Genomic DNA, 23,893 nt, shown 5'->3' on the forward strand with positions numbered 1-23,893 from the left:
CTTCTCTTCCTTCCCAAAGAGCTGGTGCTCAACTGATTGTGCACACATGCATGCACACACACACACACACACACACACACGCACACGTGCACGCACACACACAGATGGAGACATGGAGCGGGAGGTTTGACCTGGGTTGCTCTGACAAGAACCCGTCACCACCTTACACTTCACCCCCACAATCAGCAGGCTTGTCAGCTCCTCTCTGTCACTGACAGCTTGGCGCACAATGATGTGTGTGTCTATATATATATGTGTGTGTGGGTGTGTGTCTCCTGCCTAATCTGTTCACCCACTCCTACTACATGGGAGTTACACTACTGAGGCACCTATGTATCTCCACTCTTGCCTGCTCCACTCCCTCCCGAGAGTCAGAGATGTGTGTACATGTGTGTGTTGTGCTGTGCTCTCCTGCTCCATGTCTCTCCCCAGACAGTGAGATGAGGTGCAGAAAGGACAACTGAAGAGACCGTCATACTCTGCCGAAAGAAGAGATGGGAGGATGATGGAAAGAGGAGGAGACAATGAGAGTGAAAATGAGGGAGAGGAAGACAGAGTGACAGCTGAAGATGGATAGACAAAGAGTCGCAGGGAGGAACAGGGAGAGAGCTTTCCAGACAAGGTGGGGAGACTTTCCTAAGCCCGGTCTTGGAGCATTGCCGAAGCTGGCGTAGGAGGGATGTCAAGGGCACTCAGCATCAAACCTCTAAAAGGCTGCCCTGCCAAGCACTGTTATAAAAGGGTTATGACTTCAATATTCAGCCGGATCATATAGCGTAGGAGCGTGGGCTGCGGTCCAAATCAATTTATTTGGACAGATGTCTTTGTTGCAATGAAACTGTTGTGGTGGATTCATAGCTTACCATTTAGAGTTAGCTGCCTCTATTATACAGAACACCTTAAGGGTTCAGTGTGTTGCTCAAGGACACTGTGACAGTAAACATGACTGCTGACAGGTAATAGGTGTTGAGGAACTTACACCATTGATATTTTGGTTACAAGACACTGCTCGTAGCCATTCGTCCATTCAGCTGCAAGGGTGCAGCATCGTTAATAAGTCAAGGCTTCTTTATGACTTGAATTTAAATCATCAGTGTCTTACTACTTTCACTGCAAGCTCCTCAGATGTCCAGATGTGTGTCTCTGCTTGAGTGGATTCGAGGTTCACTGTGGTTGTCCTCCCTGTAGTGCTAAATGACTGACAAACTCTATTACACCAGAGAGGTGAGAGGATCTCGAATGCATAATTGAACATTAATTAACTACTGGAGTTACTATAACTAATGATAAGAATAATTGCACATCTAATGAAACTGGACATTTACATAATAAAACACTGTTCTGTTCTTTCTCTCTCCATCTCCTGCCTGTCTCCCCTGTCTTTTTTCTTTGTTACTTTCTCCTTTCCTCCTTCCCTAAGGATAGCGTAACTTCCACCAGCTCCTCTTCTTTCCAGCTCTGCGTGGGTCCTCCTTGTGTCATGGAACACCAGAGGCAGCCAGAGGGCATGCATTTTTCATACTTGTCTGACTGCTATTTTAGTGGTCTGAGAGGCATGCAGTGAAGGATTCCTTGCTTGACCACCGGCTCCATTTCCCCCCTCATTGTGCTTGACGGGGTGCTGCCACTCTCCCGGCCTCCCACCACCCAGGAGCTCCAGTCTACCACCTTTAGCAACTATTCTCGAGGGAGTTAAATAAAACAGGAGTGGACTGACGCTGGGAACCAGCCAGCTAAAGAGATCAACACCAACATGCTTGCAGGCACATGCGTGTCGCACAGACATTGGAGGCATTGCACACATTACTGTGCCATACATGCTCACGTCATGTACTTTTCCTCACCCTTTCTCTTTTATCTTCTTTCCTTCCTCCCATTCCGCTAAACATCCCTCCACCTCTGCTCTCCTCCCCATCCCTCCATGCTCTATTGATCATTCGCCTCACAAGTTCGAATAATGAGTTATTCAGTCAATATTCTCAGCAGCGCCGACGCAACGGCTGAACAAAAAGTGTTTTGATAAAAAGTACAAGAACCAAAAGATAGCGTGCTACCTACAGCAGGGCTACTGTCTCACACAGGTAAAATAGATATCACACTGCTTCTGCGGACAATATTATACACTGTGTCCAACTCATAGCTTCAAAGTCTCCATTGCTGCCTTTGGTGACTATGGTCAAAGTCACCTATTTACTGAGACACATGAATGTGTTGTTTTTTTTTGTCCTGGTTAACATCATAGACTGAATGGAGCTGATATCAGTTGATATTTTCACACTCAAATTCTATGCATACAGTGTAGTGAAAGGTGACAGCAACACTTATTCTGCTGATGCATCACACTGATGAGGGGAATCCAGGTGAAGGCTATTAGCGCTCATTAATTTCTAAAAGAATATCTTCTCATCAAAGACAAGGAGATGAGATAGAAGACTTTTAGGCACAGATAAAGCTGTAAAACACAAGTCCTCCAAATTAAACAACAAAAAACATCATTTGGAACTGCTCTTTAAAGCATGTTTTGATCTGACACCCCTACTGGCAGGATGACATCATTGTCTGTGCCTTCCAAAGCCATTACAAAGGTTAGGAAAACATTGTGGTTTAGGGTAAAATGACTACGTCGTTAAGGTTAAGGGACCTTCGTCGCCATGGTTACAATAATAAACAAGACACCAATACTGACTGTTGGTTTGAAACGGGAAACCACTAGAGGGCTTTGTCATTGTCACGTAAACATATGATGTTTTTGAGCACTTGCTGAAACAACTGATTCTGTCGTTTTTCTTGGGAGAGCAGTCTCCCAAAAATAAATATGCTGCAACTCAAGATAATGGCCACTTATTATTTTGTACACTGAGTGTATGAAAGAAATGTTTAATAATTACACAAGGTTTCATTCAGGTTATTTTTTGTGATTGTGGTAATTGTTACACTTTGCTTGTTATCTGCTTTGGTAATGTAAGCCAAACAATGAATAAAGCCCTTTGGGTGAACGGGTGCGTGTACCGCTTTAATGAGCACCTTGTTTGCTTTGCCCACAAACGTCCACATCCTTACTCCTAATGAAGTATCTCCTGCCTCATTGTCATCTCAGATCATTCTCAAAGGGTTGAAATATTTACCAAGCCACAGTGTTCCTCACTTCATCTGATGGCTCTCTGCAGTCTCGACACAGCAGGTCCAAAAATCTCTGCCTCAGACCTGCTCTAGCATTGTATTATGAGACCTTTGGAAAATTCATTCAATTCAGTCCCACAATCTCTTAATTACAAATGTAGCTCAGTGATGTGCAAGCAATAACCTGCCTGACATCTTGTTTCAATGACAAATACAAACAGTATCTTTGATGGAGTATATACTATATACAGTGGCAAGAAAAAGTATGTGAACCTTTTGGAATTTCAAGGTTCTCTGAATAAATTTGACATAAAATGTGATCTGATCTTCATCTAAGTCAATGGTATTGACAAACATAATGTGTCTAAAAATAATAATAAAAAATTCTGATTCTGGTCATTCAACATTCAAAATGGCAGTGGAAAAAGTAAGTGAACCCTTGAGTTAATGACCTATGATCAGGAATTGTTGCTTTACATAAAGCTCAAAAGGGTTACAAAGTTATTTCAAAGACTTTTCACCAGTCTACAGTTAGGCAAACAATCCACAAATGGAGACGCTTTGTTGCTACTCTACCAAGAAGTGGGCGCCCAGTCAAAATGACACCAAGAGCACAACAAAGACTCATCAATGAGATAAAGAAACAACCCCGAATGACAGCCAAAGATTTGAAGGCATCATTGGAACTTGCTAACATCTCTGTTCATGAGTCTACAATACGTGAAACACCGAACAAGCTGAGTATCCACGGCAGGACACCACGAAGGAAGCCACTGCTTACTAAAAAGAACATTGCTGCACGCCTGAAGTTTGCAAAAGAGCACATTGGCACTCCACAGCGGTATTGGCAAAATGTTTTGTGGACTGATGAAACTAAGATTGAACTATTTGGAAAAAACACACAGCGCTACATCTGACGTAGAAAGGGCACGGCATATCATCATGGATACATCACCCCAACTGTAAAGTATGGTGGAGGAAACATCATGATTTGGGCCTGCTTTGTTGCACCAGGGCCTGGCCAGCTTGCAAACATTGAGGGGAAGATGAATTCCCAAGTATATCAGACAATTCTTCAGGATAATGTGAGGATGTCTGTACGTCAGCTGAAACTGTGTAGAAGGTGGGTGATGCAACAGGACAACGACCCAAAACAACGGAGCAAGTCCATAACAGAATGGCTTCAGAAAAACAAAATCCGCCTTTTGGAGTGGCCAAGTCAGAGTGCAGACCTCAAGACATGAGACGTCCAAAGAATATGACAGAGCTAAAGCAGTTCTGCCAGGAAGAATGGGCTAAAATTCCTCCTCAACAATGTGCAGGTCTGATCCACGGCTACAGGAAGCGCCTGGTGGAGGTTATTGCTGCCATGGGGGGGGTCAACCAGTTATTAATTAAGGGTTCACTTACTTTTTCCACTGCCATTTTGAATGTTGAATGAGTGTGTTCAATAAAGACATGAAAGATCAGAATTTTTTTGTGTAATTATTTTTAGACACATTATGTTTGTCATTACCCTTGACTTAGATGAAGATCAGATCACATTTTATGACAAATTTATTCAGAAAACCATGAAATTCCACAAGGTTCACATACTTTTTCTTGCCACTGTATATACCCAGCACTGAAAATGCTCTTTCTGTTTATCTTTCAAACTACCCAGCATGCCATTTTGTCATTAAGAAACCTAACACATCAGTTATAATCTAATTAGCTTCACGAGAACCAAGTGACAGAGGCAATTTAGACAGTTGGCTGAAAACGTGTAACTCCAGCATTGGAGGCATCATTTGTCACTGAGGTTATGTGAATTGTATGGGATTGCTTCAGGTTTCACTCCTGAGCCTTCGAGGAAAAGAAGTTTTACAGACAAAACTTTACAACAGACACATTCCAGAGCTGCAGTTTGATGACTTTTTGGGTTGTTATAGTCAGTTTGGTTTGTTGTTGTCTAGAGTTTTACAGTTCTGTCACTTTGATTTTTGCTTGCTCCTTTAGCCTCTCTGGCATAAATTGCTTTTTGAGTTTTGCAACATTTGAAATAGAATTCAACCATGGCGTTACCTGTTGGGGCTAATATACTTGTTAGCTTCTGTAATTAGACTCATGTATAAGCATTGCAATAATGTTTTTATGTTGAAAACATATTTTCTGTGGGCCTGCTAACACTGTTACACAGTTGTCATAAACTTGCAGGTGTGCTTAGATTTGACTAGGACTGCAACTAATGATTATTTTCATTATCGAAAATGGTGAAGTTCAAGGTGACTTGTTTTGTCTGACCAACAGTCCAAAACTCCAAAATCTTTACAGTATTATCATAAAAGACTAAGGAATCCTGAAAAATAGCTCCTGATTAATTTTCTCTACTGCGATTACTGTACCCTCTTGATAATGTGCTTTAAAGTAATCACAATAGCGGCCCCTTATAACTATAAAAAACATGACTAATTTGCAGTGACATTTGTGGAAATAGCCATATTGTTAGTAAATTTAAACCATTATGGAGACTTAAGCTTGATCCTCATACTGTAGAATTGAGACTTGACTCGGGCTCTGAGTAAAAGACTTGAGTCTTGACTTGGACTGGCATTTTGTGAGTCATGAACATCTGTGGTCCCAGCAAATAGTTGAGAGCTTCGCTAGCAGAGCAAAGCAGCGTTACCGCCCAGGCAGGCGAATGCCTGAAAAAGTAAGACCACAGGCTGCCAGACATCATTATCTCTCTCAGCAGTCCCCCACATGCTCTCGAACTGGGTTAGACTCTTATGGATTCTGTGGTGAAAGACACTCACAAAACAACAACAAAAATAACAACAGTGCCAGTGTATTCAAATGGTGTGGGACCCCCATCTCTTGAGCCACATGCCTGGGTAGACTTCCAGGATCCAATCCTGCCAGGACACTGACGGGATTTTCCTTCTATCACACTGTTTCTGTTTCCCTGTTCACACTGTTTCAGTAAAGAACAAAGACTTGTCGAAGGTGGTCTGCCTACTACTTCCTCAACAAAACATAGAGAAAGGGAATAATGACAAGAAAAACTTACCCTATGGAAGGAATTGTACAGAACATGCAGAGTCGTAGTTACTAAGGCCCAGTTCATATCAGCTTGAAAAACTTACTATAGGATATTTTTTTCCTTCCCTCTAAGCTGTTTAAACTTACAAAGGAGATTTACCTACAGTAACTTTGTGAGCCATCTGAACCTTCAGGGCTCCTCTTTTGTTTCGCAGGAAGGAAATGAAGGGGAGCTTTCAATTTTCACCACAGCTCTGTAAAGCAGCCAGTCAGATCCATATGGCTCGCAGGATCAGGCTGAACAAATCACACTCCTTTAATGCAAACAAATACACCCATCCAAGTTGTTCAGCTTGCAGGTGCAAGAAACAGATGTATCTGACGAAACATGTCTGAAGCGCTGACATACCGGCGCAGTAATTGATAAAGACACACAAATAGAATGGCTTTCAAACTGAGATGTTGTCAACTCGAGCATCTCCATCCATCACACTACAAGCTTATCAGCTGTGGGAGACATAATTCTTTTCTATGAAATTGGATTGAATCCCAAAGCAACAGTATCGCCACTCTCTGAACGCACATATATGGAGAGATGTACCAACACAGGACCTGTACACACTTTGATAGTATGTTCAAACATCAACATGGCTATCATACATGAGAACCTACTATATAACAGAGTCTCCCCATGGTTAAATAAACACCCCCTTACTAACACAAAGTTAGTAGTTGTATCGTTAATGGTTTATTTCACAAAAATATCACTTTTTTATCTGCCATTTTGATGTTTTCAGAAGTAGGCAAGACCTATACGGGAAGTTCATTCTCTACAGCCATTTATGCTTCTCATATGTACAGTATATGTATGAGTTAAACTGCTCACAAAATACAAAAAAACACAAAAAATACAGCATGATTTGAGAAAGAAGTTTTAAAAGTGAGAAAATACAAGACAGAATTGTATTAAAAAATAAATATCATATAAATATATAATAATATAATTTTAATATAATCACACACATCACATATCACACATATATGCTTATAGATGTGATGTAAACATAAGTCATCACCATATATCCTCATATCATATACCTCATCAGACTGCATCCAGAAGATGTAAAAACTTGTTTTTAAAAAGTCTCAATCAATAACATTCTGAATTAAACACATCATTTTTGCTGGAGCTGATGATGGAAGTAACTAATGAGTGAGCCATCTCGCTTCCTTCTAATCTTTGTTGAGAGCTGCACATGCGCATTACCAACCTTCTTTGGTGACAGGAAAGATGCTCAGCACAGCGACCCAGTGACCCCGAAGACGACGTGTCAATAAAGGTAAGCGTAAACTATAACCTAAACCAATAGCCTATGCAAATCAAGTTATAACGATATATTTACCAAGTACATTGATTCGTTGCTAATTTGTTTGTGACTTAAAAAAACGTTTCTAATACGAATGACAAATAAATTATTCTTTTGATAAAAACTGTGATTTTATTTCTCTCTTACACTGTTTATTAAAAAGGCATTATTGCTTTTAGAAATGGATTTGTCTATTTAAGTGAAGCAAAATCACGTTTTTAACTATGGCCTTGATGTCCTGGCATATGGCCTTTGTGCCCCTCAAAAAAAAATTTACCCCACTGCAGGCCAAGTGGCCGAACACCTAAATTTACGAAATTCCAGGCCTGCTAGAGACCAATGTATCCGCCTGAATCTAATGTCATTTTAAGTCGACACTGACTGGTTTTGCTGGGGTTTGATGAGTGGAGCAACTACAATGTCGGGCGATACTGAGAAGACATGTCGTCTATGTAAAATAAATTTGCAGCATCTATCTTGTCTATGGAGGTCAAAAATTGTTGTTATTACTCCTCCGCACACAGCTTGACAATCGCTTGACAACGGTGTTAGTCCCGCCCGTGGCACTGACTAATCGTTAGTCCCCCCATGGCACTCACTGAGTAATGGCTTTTTCAACCGAGAAACCACTGTTTCATGCCATGATGCCAGACCAGAATCAGTCAACTCGGCAGAGTGGGCGGATTCAAAGGTCTGGACCCAGGCAACATTACTGCATTTTTTAAGGAGGTTGTGCATGCTGTGGGGGGAGGTCCAGATGAAGTGTCATTAGAAGTGTTTCTGAAAAAAATCTTCAATATCAGATCATAGGATAAAAATAACAATAACAGATGTGAACATCAGTCAGACTTTATCCTGCATTGCCCAACAATCTGGTGAAGACTGATGAACAGTTGTTGAACATCCTTGCTGAATGTCTACACATCTGTGTTTTTAGCTTATTTGTTTGCATTTTGGCACGAATGCATCACAGGAATTCATGTTGCTTTGGCTGCTCGCAGTTCTTGTTTTCACTGTAAAGACAACAATGACAGGACCACTTTGATACTGAAGAAAAAGTCTGAATCTGATGATTATGATGATTAAGATGTGAAGTTCTAAAGGGTTTCTTATATATATGTATATATATATATACACTGTATATTCTATATATATACTGTTTATGCTCAATTGATACTGGATATTCTGTCACCACTGTAACCCACAGTGTGTGAAAAAGTGGTGTGACGTTTGTGGCAGGGATTTTGTATGCTGTTCATATCTTTTGCCTCTGTAGCCCTTACATATAGCACCACGGCTAATGTTCGCAGAGAGATTTAGCTTCTTGGGTGACTTGAAAAAACGATCTAGTATTTAGATAATGAAATAATCTGGCACACCATTGGCCAGACATCTAGACTGACACAAATGATAATGAGTACTGATTGGATGGTTCTTACCTGAGGGGTTGAGCAGACGCCAGGTGATTGCAGGGTCCGGCCTGCCACTGGCCAAACAACTGAGTGTCACGTTACTGCCCTCATTCACTGTGATGTCTTCTGACACCTTGTAGATGTTGGCTGGAACTGGAGACACAAGAGAAATGACATCAATGTTATCAAGATTGCTATTGTTTATGAGTATGAAGAGCAAAGTGTGTTTTACAGTAGCTCACACAGACCAAGATCCAGAGCTTACTGAGGGGTGTCAGCTTGTAGACATTGACTGACATTTTTGTTCTTTTTTACAGAACTTTAAATGCAATAGTGTTTTATTCATCTTTCTGTAAAACACATTGTCACTCAACAAAATAACTGAGACTTTTCCAATAAAAACCACACTAGTCTACCATGCCAGCTGCTTTGGTCCCATCACATCCTCTGCCATCTCTTCATAGAAACTGTTGGCTATAAACAGCGATTAAATGCAAACACAAGCTGACCTTGATTCTCTCAGTGAAAGGAAGAGTTTAGAAAAGCTTTGGAGAACCTTTTTTTTCCTACTGCTATATCCCTCAGAGGTACTTACAGTAAACTTTCTCAACCCAGGATCCAAATAAGCAATTTAATCTCCTGCCGCGGGACCTGAGCTCATGAAAACAGATTGCTTCTCTTGTCATATGGGGACCCACCAGACGCTTGGCACTGATTCTTCAGAGTTCAGACACGTACTTTCAGAAAAGTAGGCTTTAATATACAAATCAAATCTAAAGGTGCAATGAAGAATCTTTGTGTGTGTGTGTGTGTGTGTGTGTGTGTGTGTGTGTGTGTGACACTGATGTTCAAATTAACACGGAGCTATTTCATCTCGATGCAGCGTTTAATGATCCTCCTGCCTTGCGATCACCATCTACTCCTCACTCCTACTGCTCTCACTCCCACACAAACAAACAGAAACCTGGAGAAACCTTTACTCTGGCAAAAACAGCTCAGATGAATTAAGAAGGTACAGTCTGTTTTAAAGCGAGTCAGCAGCAAAGATGCAATCAATCATGAAGGATGTAGAGGGCATACATCACTGTTTTCACAAACAGTGGATGAAGTGGTTGGGATAAAGTATTGTATATACAGATATGAGGCCAGAAATACAAATAATGATCAATGGCTTTGGAATATGATGAATGTTGGAGCACGCATAATGTGGGCAAATGACTTTGTTTCTTTCTCTAAACTGTGATAAGTGGATTTACTATTCTAATTTCAGTTATGCATGCATTTATCCGGCCTACATTCCTTAGGGCCTGACACACCTTAGGCCACGTCGTCTCTCTTAAATTAACCCTATCATTCTCAGCGAAACACCTGTGTTCCATCCTGTGTTTAGGTGAGGCATAAGCTTGAACCCATTGAAGTATTAATAGTTCACTATTGCTAAATATTGCTGTAAATAGGTGCCTTTGTAAGTTATAGGTTATGATGCTATTGTAAATAATTCACTGTGATGTGGGAGACAACAGAGAGAGCAGAGAGTCTTTGTGGATGTCATTGGTGTGTGAGTCATTAGCGTATAGAATGTAGAGGAAGGGGCTGAGGACACTGCCTTGTGGAGCTCCAGTGTAGGTGGTGATGTTTGGAGATGTTTATTATTATTTCTTATCCATCATATATCTTGAATGGAACCGTTCACATTAAATCTTTCTTCATTTTATAATAGCCCTGGTCATCTTGAAAACGAGTCCTCTGACTAAGAAATAACATGGGATGCTTGAGTCTGGAAAATTTTGCAGGTGCACGTTAATTTATAAATAATCTACAAAAATCCCTGTGCACCAGTTAAACATGACGTAGAGAAAAAGCTTGCTAAGTCACTTGCCTTCTTCTGTTCCCGAAATGTGACCCTGCCGTTACACTGAACTAACCCAGAGAGTAACAATGCTTTTAAAACCACAGGAGTTGTTGCAATCAATGAACGCACTTTAACAACGTTTCGTCATTTGGTGTTGTCATTATATTCTAAATTATGAACTGTACCTTTACCTACACAAAATCAATTCTTCACTATATCTAAAGTCAAGAAGAAAAGAAAATGTGTTGTCAATTTGCAGATATTAGAAGGAGGGAGCTGCACACTTTTAACTCACTTGTATTCCTGTTTTTACATTACATTACATTTATTTAGCTGAAGCTTTTATCCAAAGCGACTTACAATAATTCAACCGTGTGGATGCAACCCAAAAATTGCAAGAATCGTGTAAGTATATCAACTTTGTTAAATATGCTGAGGTGCTTCAAGCGCTACATTTAGACACAATACGAGTAGAAAAAGAGTTGTTTGTTGTTGTTTTATGTTTGAATGTCTGCATCTGAGTGTTTTTCTGCCTCGTAATGTTTTGTGAGTCTCTATATAACACCATTTTATTAATACACTACTTAAAGGACATTTCTAAAAATTGTTTTGGCTTTTTCACTAACTTTAAATACTGTATTTGGGATTCATATTTGTAATCCTGATTGGGATGTAATAGATAATTTAGAGGCCTTTCTTAAAAATTAAAACACGTTGAAAAACTCTTCTGCAGTGCACCATGCTTTAATCACCAAATGTGAATTTTTTCAATATAATGCAACACATTCTTTCAACCTCATTTTTCAAACAATTTTTTCTAATCACAGTATACTCCAATCCTTTCCATCTCTTAAAATTTATGAATAACCCTAACAGACTTCAAAGAATTGACCTTGCTTACTTACTTACTTACTTAACCCTTACTTACTTTTCTCTTTGAGAACAAATATAATTCAGTTGACCCCATGAAGCCTGAGAGGGTTTAATGAGGAAGTAGACATGGAAGACAGGAAGCCATTTTTGATGGACTTGCATTGAAGCTAACGCTGGCCTGCACCTCTCTGTGTGCGTGTTCTTCAAGTTAAAAACAGTTCTTTCTGAACCATCAGTGAGCATGTAGACTATTGTATGTCATTCAAATGAAGTGCGAGAGTGTGTGGCTTTGACATGCATAATAGTGCAATAAACCTTAATTGGCATGATTAAAATAACACTCTCTAAACAACTCTAAAATCAGATTCCCATTTATTTAGCCATCCAAATCATTTACACATAAAAAGCAGGGTTGGAAAGTAAACCATGAAAGCTTATAGATTACCTGTTAAAAAGTGTCAACAGCAGCACAATCAGTTGCAAAAAGCTGGTGTGGAAAGTAACAGACTCTGCCAGCTCTCAACAACTGTTGTCAATTTGTCCATAAACAGGGCACTTAAACGCCAACTGCTCCATTAAAGTTACTCAGTGGCCCTACAAGAAAGACTGCAGTATACATACTCTTGTTGTAGGTGTTATCCATGCTAGCAGGTACTGTGGCTTCCTCTTACTGTGAGGCATGTTTCCAGTTTCACACCTTTCATTTTGGTGCCTATATTGAAGCTGCTTTGCCACCTCTTGACTTGTTTTGATTTACTACAAAAAAAAAATCTGTATTTGCCTAGCTGACTGTGTAACTAACAAAAACATATGGACAATCTATACTGAAAGCATTTAAGAGTTCCAAGTTGTAAACACATTTGTGAGAGCTGCATCATGTGGGAATTCAGATGCGATCTAAATCTGATAGGAGTCGCTGTGTTGAATTGAAATAAAGCTGCCCCATTCCTCCATGTCAACCATGTTTTCTAAGAAACAATATTTCAGTGTTTGTCTCTTTCAGATTGTTTCTTCAGCAAGGTTATTATTGAAGCTTTGTCTCTGTACGGCATCACTAACAGCCTCCCCCCAACTAATATCTCTCTCTCTAACACACACACACACACACACACACACACACACACCCAAGTAACCCATCTCTCTAATTCCAACTGACAAGACTTTCACAATCGTGCCAAACAGTATTTTAAATGAAGTCGTACAGAGTTATTGCTGTAGTCAAATGAACAAGCCAAAATGAAGATGTGTTTTCCAGATATGGGAAGATGGAACGGGCAGAGGGTGCCTGGGCGGAGGCACTCGATTGAGGTGACGAAGAATCCAATTGCCCCCCCCCCCCAAAAAAAAAAACAACTAAAGCGGTGGGGTGGGACGGGGAAGTTGATTGGCTGAGTAGGATGTGTGACTGCAGAATTAATCCTTGGAGGCAAAGATAAAAATGGATCGGTTAAAAAACAACTACTCATACTCTGATAACCCTGTCACCTCTATAAATGGGAGGGCAGGCAAGGGAAGAGGAAAGATGGGGAGAAAAGTGGAAAATGAGAGGAGATGAAGAAAGGAAGACAATAGTGAAGGAAAGAAGTGTGAATGACATTTCAGCTCTCATGGCCATATAGTGCTTGATGTCCAGCTGTCAACAGTGAAGGGGGAGGAAGGAGAATAAAGGAGTCAATTGAAATCTTAGTCATAGGTCAACCTTCAAGGAACAATGTTGGAAAGGGCAGCTCTTTGAAAAGAACTTTACCGCCACAATTTCTATTCTATAGAGATATGCTGCACTCTCTGCTAATGCTTTCCCTATGGCTGTGGTTGCATGAATTATGGTATAGACACATACTTATCCAAATTGAACAGAGGGTGTTGTATGCTGTAGCGATAGTAAATTGTGATATTGGGCTATATAAATAAAATTGCCTTACTTAACATACATGGAGCTAAAAACACCCACATTTAATGTCACATGGTGTACAATACAAAGGTGCACACTCCCTTGCACATATACACTCTACACCTTGGAGAATTTATTTTCTAATGCATTCTGTTTTAATTTCATTTTTCTCATACACTCCCCAAAGTAGAATTAATTTCCATCCATAGCCAAGCTACAGTATACAGGAGATTTTTTTATCTTCAGGTTTGACAGCTTTCAATGCCCCCCAAAACATCCTCTCCGGCTAATGATCTCCTATTTGGTTTGGTTTTCCAATTCCTCAAAAATAATGAATCTCTGATGAAAACGTTATAAATGCACTGACCTTGCTTTCAACTCTAATTTCAAACTTCAAAGAAAGAAAGAAAAGAGAGAGAGTGAAAGACAGAGAGTGAGAAAGAGCAGATAGAGCCAGAGAGAGCAATAGTAATTAGGGGGGAATGTGTTTGTGTTTGTAGGTTTGTGCATTAACTGTATTAAATGCATAGAGAAGAGAGAGATGCCACAGGCAGTTCCGTAGTTATTCACCATCGGGAAGAAATGGAAGGGAATGAAAGCATTAAACTTGTATCTTTGCATGATTAACCACACTCTCTCCTTTCATTACTGGTTATATTTGCATGCACCTAATATTGCAACTATTGCCAAATACTCCAATCAAGACAATATTGTGATTAAGTGTTCAAAATGATTTTATGGCATGAAACCTCCCAAAATGGATTCATGTGGAGCTGCAATTAAGGGCTACACATGACAGGACTGACTATTATCAATGGAAGTACTCTATATATGTGTCTTAAGCCGTTGTTAACCATTCGACAACGTTAATGAAAGACGCGTAATGGCTCTGCACCTTTAAACTGGAGGATCTGTCTTGTAACCTTCAGGTGGCTGTGAGATTCATCCATTTAAGGAAAAGGCTTTCAAGCAGTTTTAAATCCGCTGTGGATGATGACAGTTAATGGTTGAAATAACCTATTACTTAAAAAAAAAAATAGAGTGTTTTACTGTCTCTCTTGCTGTAATTACACTGAACTTTATTTTTGTGATTTGTGCAATTGTGTTTATGTATTTTTATCCAAGTATTAAGTTTGCATTTGTTCACCAAACTATCAGCTGAATGGTGCATCCCTAGGAATTACATCCATACTGGAAGATACTGCACCTTATGCTTCACTACCAATGCAAATATTAATACCAACACAGGAAGTAGTGTGCCCTATACTGTATGTCATGAAGTGGAAAGCAAGGGTGTAGAGGTCGGGGTGGTGAATGGGTGTTTAGCCAACCATCACAGGCTTACAATTACATTTGTATCTTTATTTACCCAAACTGCAATCTTTTCCTAACCTTAACCGAGTGTTGTGGTTGTCTAACCCTAACTATGCTTTAACCATATTGCATTTACCATAAGCGCAATCTCTTGCCTTAACAATACTGTAGCTGCAATGCGCAGATATTGCAGAAAGCATTGGCAAGTTGACATTGAACGTGGAAAAAACATTGTAACTGAATGTAATCCAGGGTTCTGCAGATTCAAAGCCTGCATAGATCAATTTCTAAATTTGTGTTGCAAGTATGAACAAGACAGTTGGTATTAATTACACATGCATATACATGACTGTGTGCCATGAACAACGGTAAATCCCACCTGCTCCACATATGCTCATGTATAAACATGCTCATTTACAACTAAAACAGTTCCCCAATTTGCCATATGTGGTACAGAAGGTGCTTATAAAAGGCAACAGTAGGCTAAATGTAGGACAACTTGCTGTAGGAATATGGATCAATTAGGTGAACTTCATGGACAAAGAGATTGAGGTTCTGTGATTCACCAAATGTGATTCAGCAAAACCATGATGTTTGGCACTTTCACAACTGGCTTGTCCAATTTAACAAAAGCCACACCACAGGGGAGGGGGAATAATGCTGTGAACACTGTGTACTCTTAATAAAAATGCCCAAAAAATGGTTTGACCTGAAAGATACAGCCAAAAAAAAAGGCATCATCCCTCATTTGTCATACAGTGAGTGCAAATAGAGAAGAGACCGGACCAACACTTGCTGTATAACTGCATAACAAACTGCAGGACACAAATACACCAACAGGCTGATAAAGGGCATTTTAAGAGCTGCTTGCATCTACCACAAAACCAGAGCCCTATATCTCTATCCAGTCTATGGTAACACACTTGTAACGCATTTTCCCAGTACTCCTATACCCCTGCATTTCTCACTCTCTGTTCTCAAGATTCAAAACTTTATTGTCCATTCATGCAGGCAATCATAGAAATCGGTCTTTCGCTGGTGCATGGCACATGTAAAGATACAATACAGTACATATAAGAACATCAATGTGCACATAAAAAGACAACACAATATGGTACAATTTCATACAGTAAAATGCTTTGTGCTAACAAACTTAACTAAGTTAAGTTAAAGAGTAGACCGGTGGGAGTTAAAAATTAAATACTAAATATAGAGTGCTGCATGCTGGCTCAGCTCAGTAATTCCACGTTCTCCTTAGCTGCTGTTGAGCTGCACAATGGCAGTGGGGATAAGATAATATAATATATAATATTATAGTCACAGGTGGTATATTCTCTGATGTATCAAAAATATTTCAACATTGTTGTTTGCTCCATCTCAGATGCAGGCGTATTGAGTATTAAATTAGCCTTTGAACACAAGCAGGGAAGGCAGCAGATAATACAGGATGCAACCTCGCCCACCTGGACTCTGTCAGATTGGTTTATATTCAAGGTAAACTGTTCATTACAATTCAAGGATTACTGCACCAAACTCTATCCCACTCTTTAGCACACATACAGGAAACAATAAACAACTAGACAGCTTTGGGCTTTGACTGTGAAATTCATTCTCCTACCTCGCCCCATCACAGACTATTGGTTAAAACAAGAAAATACATGTGACTGTGTGGACACAATGTAAGCTGCACTGTCAAAATAAAAGAACATTAAATTGAAGTATTTTTTACAAGCACAGCAAAGGTTCTACAGTTCTTTTATATTGAATACACAAGTATTGTACAGCAATAAATCATCTGTACTGTCACTGGTTCTGCGTATAACAGTTTACACGTTTTGTATTTTTCCCCTTGGGCTCTTTTTGTTCCCTCCTACATTTACCCCCCGCTGGCTCTCAATGTGACATTTGGAGGAGTGATGTGGCAGCGAGTGTAGAAGAGGCGTGCGATTATGCTTAGCTAATTTGAAACCATTAGAACATAATCAGGAGAAAGCACTCGCGGCTCTTTAGCTTTTAGCTTTTAGTGCTTGGAAGCTTTACTGCCAATTACTTGCTTTCTATAAAACAAGGTCAGCCCAAACCTCCCCTCCAAAGGCCCCCAAAAAGACAAATAAAATCTGCCTGTTGGCCACCAGGGTGGCTCCTGTCACAACTTAGATTGAGTACGGGGTGCCTGATTTAGCCTTTTTCTGCATCTCCACTTTCGCACCTTGACCTTACACGACAATCTTGTAAGGTCAGTTTTTGCAGACACTAAGACAGCGACAATCAGGGAATCTTGACCATTCAAGGGTTGAAAAGAAAAGACTATCATCAATCTTTTTCTCTGCATTTTGGCCATTTGAGGTCAAAGGAAGAGAAGAAGCACACACACACACACACACACACACACACACACACACACACACACACACACACACACACACACACTCTTACATAATATGGCTTATGACTTTTGAAAAAGGAAAAAGGCCAAAGGAGAGAGGAGCAACGAAAGGAGTAAAATGTAATCGCCATGCTACATCTCCAAATGTCTGCAATGTGCTAGTGTTGATAAAGAATATCTCTTTAGATTAACACTAAGCCTTGTGGATGAGCCGTCGGTTGTATCGTATTGAATCACACACACACACACACACACACACACACAAACACACACACACACACACACACACACCTGTATGCATGAGCACAAGTGCAGTCAAAAACACACATTATATTTTCTGTAGCTTAGAGAGTAAGTCCCCATACTGTGTGAATCATTGTCAGTATCCCCCGTTATTCCCTTCAATTATTCATGTTGACGTTGTTACTCGATGTAATGACAAGATACATCTGCATTGCATAAGCCGCGCACACACACACACACACTTGAACACACGTTTACTATCACGTCACCGCATGCAAAATATAGAGGAACACGGATCTCATTTGATCTGAGACCTCGGGGCGTGTTTTCTGCAGCGACACACATACACGCCAATTCCTCTGTGCCTGGCACTGCAGAATTGAAAGGAAAGAAAATGCATAGGTCTGAGAAGTGGGCTGACGCTGCTGCAGGAGAAGAAGCTCAAGTGGCCTGGAAATGCCAGTGGGTCCCCCCTCCCCCCTCTGCCCTCTTAGCTGTTATGAAAACAGAAGAGAAGAAGAAAAGGCAGATGTGAGAGGTGATGACAAGAGAAGAAGACACCACCTCCTCCCATCCCAATTGTAGCCGTTAGCAGCGGCAGTGCTCTAAAAACCCAAGATGCCTACGAAACTTTCAAAGGAAGTACCGGATATGAGACAGATGCAATGGCCTGCTGGAGGCGCCGATGGAAGCGAGGGAGGAAAAAAAAGGAGCTTTCTCTGTGTTTTTCTGAAGGAGGATTTTCTGCATTTGAGACCCATCACATTTCCGTCCATCCCTGATATGTACACCTCGCTCTACTTGGGGACACCAAGGTGATTAATTAAGGAAATGGTTTTTCAGTCTATGTTGAGAAGTGTTTTTCCAGTGAGTGTCCCGCAAGGGCAGCAACTCGTAAATCACATGAACATTTAATTGGTGTTTGTACTGAAAGAGGGGAAGCAACACAGGTGTAAAGTAAAAGGTGTAGTAGCAGTTTTTGCTAACAGGATCTACACAGGCAGCCAGGGAGGGTCAAAGAAGAGGAAATGCCACAGAGAGTATTTTTTTTTTTTTCATAAAACCAACTAATGGCAGCTCGAGCCCTTATGAAAAATGTCTGTGTTTATATATTCCATATAAACTGTAATTCTTATCTTGGCCTAACGGAGGTACCTCCGTAAATGCTTTGCCTCCTTAGGAGCAATAGCTTTGTACAGCCACAAAGTGTGGAGGGCTTGCCAAAAAGGCAAAACAGATTTTGCATTCAAGCCATCAGATGATTTAGAGGCTTACGATATCTCATGATAATGAGAAAAACAAAGATGGCTAGACAAGCTAAACCCAGGGTTATAGAATCTTGGCTGCAATGGCCACTTTTCCCTCTACAGGTACCATTTCTTCAACTGTTTAATACCACTTCCTGCCCTTTGCTCTTCCACTTCCAAATGCTATTCCTCATTATGTCACTTTGTCTAGACAAGGGTTATTAGAGACCACATGCCCTCCCACAACCCACATACCTATGCAGCTCAGTTTAGATGCCTTTTACGCCCCACCACTTCCCATTTTCCTCCCAGTGTGACACGACCATCACCTTCTCTTTCTTATTCCAAAGCCACTTCCAGTCTCAGCTGGTTCAGTACAGCTGGTTCAGCAAGACCTGGGTTCACGACAGGGGGTCAATGATGTTGCGCAAATCATTTTTTCGTCTTCTCATGTTTCTCTCATTGGTGTTCCAGTAAGAACAACATAATATTTTTTGTATTCATTTATTATTAATAAAGCTTTAACACACTAGCAAACCTAGAGAGTATCTTACTGATTTATGCAGATTCAAAGTGAAACTTGAAGTTCAAAGCAACAACATACTGTGTCATTGTTCACCCAGGCATTAAAAGGGGTCTATTAAGTTACAGCTTGACTTATTGCGGCATTCAGATGGACTTTCAGCATAATTCCCCTGATCCTTAAAGGCCCTCAAGGATGTTCTGTGGAAGTCAAACCAGCAATCAGCACTAATCACTACTACCTGATTTATCTCAATTTGCTACAATACACCAGATAAAGTGCACCGCATAATGGGGAGAGTCTAAGTGTGTATATCTCTGTGGGTGCATGGGCATTTAAGTGTGTGTGTGTGTGTGTGTGTGTGCATGTGTGACAATTCACAATTCAGACCCCTCCCCAGACTCGAGGCCTCCAGACTCCTTGGTTAGCAGCCATTAACTTTTAAACTGAGATTGGGTCCAAAGGTTCTTTATTTCAGTCTGCAGCTCAGTTGATGGACTCTCAGCACTCTTATAATTGTGACAAAGGAGCACTGGGATCGATGTGCACAAGCTACCTGATGCATAACGATATAATCTGTATATAAAGAAATTCACATACCCAAAAGCACATATAGGTACAAAAAAGTACATGCAGTCTGGCTGATGCCCTGTGAGACAAGTGAAATGACGAGCAGCAGATTGTTTTACTCCACTCATCAGATGTACAGCAAAAACATTTCAGTCACAGTTAAATGAAAAATTATGGTAATGCCTTATTTTACAGGCCCCATTATAGGTAAAATGAATACAGTGTTCAGTAAGTACACTACATTTAATTGCTTTCAGTAAGTGCACATTATTTTCAACAGAACATACACAAATGTAAAATTTTTCTACAGGCAATTATACATTTAAATGAATATGGAGAATTAATATTCAAATGAATCTTTACTTTAAATTGATCTCTGTCAGTTTTTCCAATACAGTTAATATTTTAACAGTTCTTAAAAAAATTTCTGAAAATCAATAACTGCTAATAATCGTAACACAACTAGCCTAACTCAAACAACTCTGTCTCTGTTTCCTTATAATTAGTATCAAATTACATACTTAATTCCTGCATTTGAGTGCTAGCAGCATCAGTTAGCTATAAACTAAACTATAACTAAATCTCCACAAGATGAGTAGATGCATGCTTCCTTCTGCACGGTGATACGGTCGGCAGGGTAGTTCGCTAGAAAGAAAATAGTTCATACATGAAACTGCTCACAACAAGGTCTGTGGATTATCTTGAGTAACCCCTTGCCCCTCTCTCCCTAGCTGCTATCCTTTTCCTGCTTTATTATTCTGTTTCAAGCACACAAAATCATGGAAGTCAGATGCTTTCCAAGCGCTATTTAATTGTGACTTTAGTTTTAGCTTCCAAATATGTCACATTACTGTACTCTTCCGCCAGACCCTGTAATCCATATGACAGTCACCGGTCAGCGATGAGCTAAATAGGATTTAAATGGATGAGAATCTAACAGTCCATTTTATGGATGTACCTGCAGCTCTCTGTGATGTGATACTGCAATAAACAGCTTACAGCACTCCTTATTCCTGATCCACACAACACAGTAGGCACGTTAACAGTTTAGTGCCTGTGTGAGCACTATACAGTATATTCACAACACAGCACAAGCCAAACCTAGGCTGTCACAGGAAATTTCATGAGCTGCTTATTTTCCTTCCTCAGTAAGGCCAAGCGCCAAGGGCAAAGTGCTTGTTGGTAAATACCACCCCAGCAAAGGTAAAAGGATACAGACCAAAGCAAAAATAATTTATTCAGAATTGATCGGATCAGGTTTGCACTCCTAATTATAAATGAAGCACGACACGATAGTTGGGGCTGTGGTTTCTCAAATGTACAACAAGTTAAAAAATGACAAGAGGATTAATTAATTGAACTGATTAGATGTTTTTTATGTAAGTAATAAAAGAGCATTAGTGTAGTGATGAAATAATCACTTGATTAAATTATTAGTTAATTCTCGAAAAACCCCACATATTCTATTTTCAGCTCCTCAAAAGTTAGGATTTGCTGATTATCTCTGTTTTATATAATTGTTAATTGAATATCTTAAGGTTTTAGACAATCGGCTGGAGAAAAGACGCTATTTAAAGATGCCATCTTGGTCACTGGGAAATTGTGACGGGCATTTTTCACCATTTTCTGTTGTTTTACAGCTTAAATAATCAGTCAATTGATAGAAAAATAACAACAAGAGTAATAGATGATAAAATAATCATTAGAGTATGAAAATCTATGTACAACTTAAAACAACTGAAAAGACATACAAGATAAAATAAGGAGTAACATTGATTGGGAAAATCTATAGCAGACAGAGTTTGCACAACTTTGTGCCCGGAAATGTGAAAACGAAGAGCTGCCACTGTGTTAGTGTTGATTGGGTTCCAGATCTGTAGACTCTCAACCAGCTTGTTGGTTCTCACTGTGTGAAGAGCTGTGAACAGCTGGTAGCACCTGACACACTTAGCTGGAGACCACCCCACAGTGCTCCTCACGCGCACGCATACACATGCACACGCACAGCCTATGACTGGGCTCACAGCTGCTGCTGCTGCTATACCAGCTGGTGGGAGGGGTGTGTTCGCCATCTCGCTTTCTCTCATATGTCTCTCTGGGTGTCACTTTTGCTGCCTTTTAACTTCCTCTTTCATAAACTCTTTTTCTCGTTGACGAAAACGTGCAAACTTGGATGCAAATATCCATTTTGGGCACCAATGTTACATATACACAATCTCCGTCTCTCTGTGTCTCTTTCTCCCTCCCATCATGCCTTGCATTTCTTCTATTGTCATTGTTTTCTGCCATTCTGTCTCCCCCCGACTCTTGCCTAATAACTGTCACTCTTTCTCTGTCTTCTTTCCTTCTCCCTGTTTCTGTGCTTTGCCTTGAGCTGCAGTCTAATGAGCAAGTGGCTGGTGTTGGGAGAGTGTTTTTTAGCTCTGAGGAGCGATAACAAGCCCATATGTTATTTACCACAGTGGCCACTGCAGCAGCCGACCAGTGCCAACGCTCAAAGACCCTCCCAGGGAAAAATATTTCCCATCAAATCTGTAGCTGTGCCATCAAAGTGCTGGGAAGAGGCACGTATTTGACAACACTCAGCTACTGTAGCTGTGAGATGGCCATACATTAGAGAGCAGCGTATTGTAATGAAGAGTCATAAATAGTTTCCCTCCATAAGTGATAAGCAATTTTTTTCTCATTAGTGAGATGTATTTTTAGTTTCTCCGAGGGCCTCCGTTTTGATTACAGTGCATGTGCGTGCTTCCAAAAGAAAAACTTTAATCTGAGTGTGGAATAAGTTTAACACAGCAATATCAAGATGAAGTTTAAGTCACTTTATAGAAAGTACATCTAGTCTGATGTCGTATTTTTGCTTATTTAATACAAAATATAGTCAGACGAGAACATTTCTGTCACACCCCTTCTCGCAAAATTTGCGATCAAATACTTGAATGGCATTCATTGACTAACCATTTACTGAAAACAGTCAGCATAAGTTTTCAATCCCCTAAACTTGTCCCAACACCAGCATTTTGAAAAGCAGCCCTCCATCAACAAGACATAAGCTCCATCACGAGAAGTGTTTACATACCAAGTCTTCTGTGTGGCAGGAGAGTGCCACAAGACTATGTAAAGCACTGCACCAGCACTGGCTACCATATGGTCCAACTAAATAACATGCCAGACATCTGGTGGGGCAGTGGGCACTAGGAGAAGGAGCAGCCAAGTGCACGCGCGAGAAAGCACTGAATACGTAATCCATGCAAAGCACATTACAGATGTCAGCCAATGAATTCTGAGCCTCTTTGAAACACTCCTAACATAAACAATGGCTTTAATGACTGCATATCTTCCTCAGTTCAAATAAGATAAGATAAACTTCATTTATCCAACACTGGGGAAATTTGCTTGTTACAGCAGCTCAAGCGTCAAAAGAAGAGTAAAAGAGTGATAAATAACAATAAAATGAAAATGAAAATAGACCATTAAACATGCTAGCAGGTCTGTGAGGGAGTCCAAAGTATTGGACAAATGAAACTTTTTACCCTAATGATGGCATCATTTGATGTTAGATGATCACCAAAGTTATTTCAATTTACGCTGAGTGGGAAAAAAACGTTTGTACAAATTTTCATGGCAAGCCATCCAATAGTTGTGGAGACATATAACTCAAAACCACAAATGTCAATGTCATGGTGGTGCTAGAGGAAAAGTCAAGGGATCACCAGAGTCAGTGGGATTCATCCTGCTGGAAACATGAATGCCTGTACAACATTTCAAAGTGATCCATCTGTTGAGATATTTCAGTCTGGAGTAAATTGGTAGACTGACAGACCAACAAATTGACATTGCCATCCCTCAAGCTATGTTGCTAGTGTGGCTAAACAGAGAATGCATAGTTCATGCCTCTATTGAAAGAAGGTCTGTACTTCATTTCTGAATGCTGACAGTAGAGAGAAGTAGAGGGAAGGTAGGGAAGTAGTTTGAATCCACATGGCCCGGAGCAGTGCTGAGATTGGTACAACTGAGCCATAAGGAAGCCTCTGAAATCAGATATCTCTCTGCATGCATCTGAAGTGCAGGCTT

General features: G+C 40.2%; 1 protein-coding gene across 5 annotated transcripts in view; it reads right to left on the bottom strand.

The window, feature by feature from the left end:
• The window catches only part of LOC122878537 (limbic system associated membrane protein), a 455,066-nt gene that overhangs the window by 25,806 nt on the left and 405,367 nt on the right, over window positions 1-23,893 (bottom strand). For all 5 annotated transcript variants that reach the window (XM_044201386.1, XM_044201387.1, XM_044201389.1 and 2 more), the window contains one exon: window positions 8,948-9,073. In XM_044201386.1, the coding sequence (XP_044057321.1) occupies window positions 8,948-9,073 (126 nt within the window). The remainder of the gene's footprint in view (window positions 1-8,947; window positions 9,074-23,893) is intronic.

This window comes from Siniperca chuatsi, linkage group LG7, assembly GCF_020085105.1.
Source record: "Siniperca chuatsi isolate FFG_IHB_CAS linkage group LG7, ASM2008510v1, whole genome shotgun sequence".
Taxonomy (NCBI): Eukaryota; Metazoa; Chordata; class Actinopteri; order Centrarchiformes; family Sinipercidae; genus Siniperca; species Siniperca chuatsi.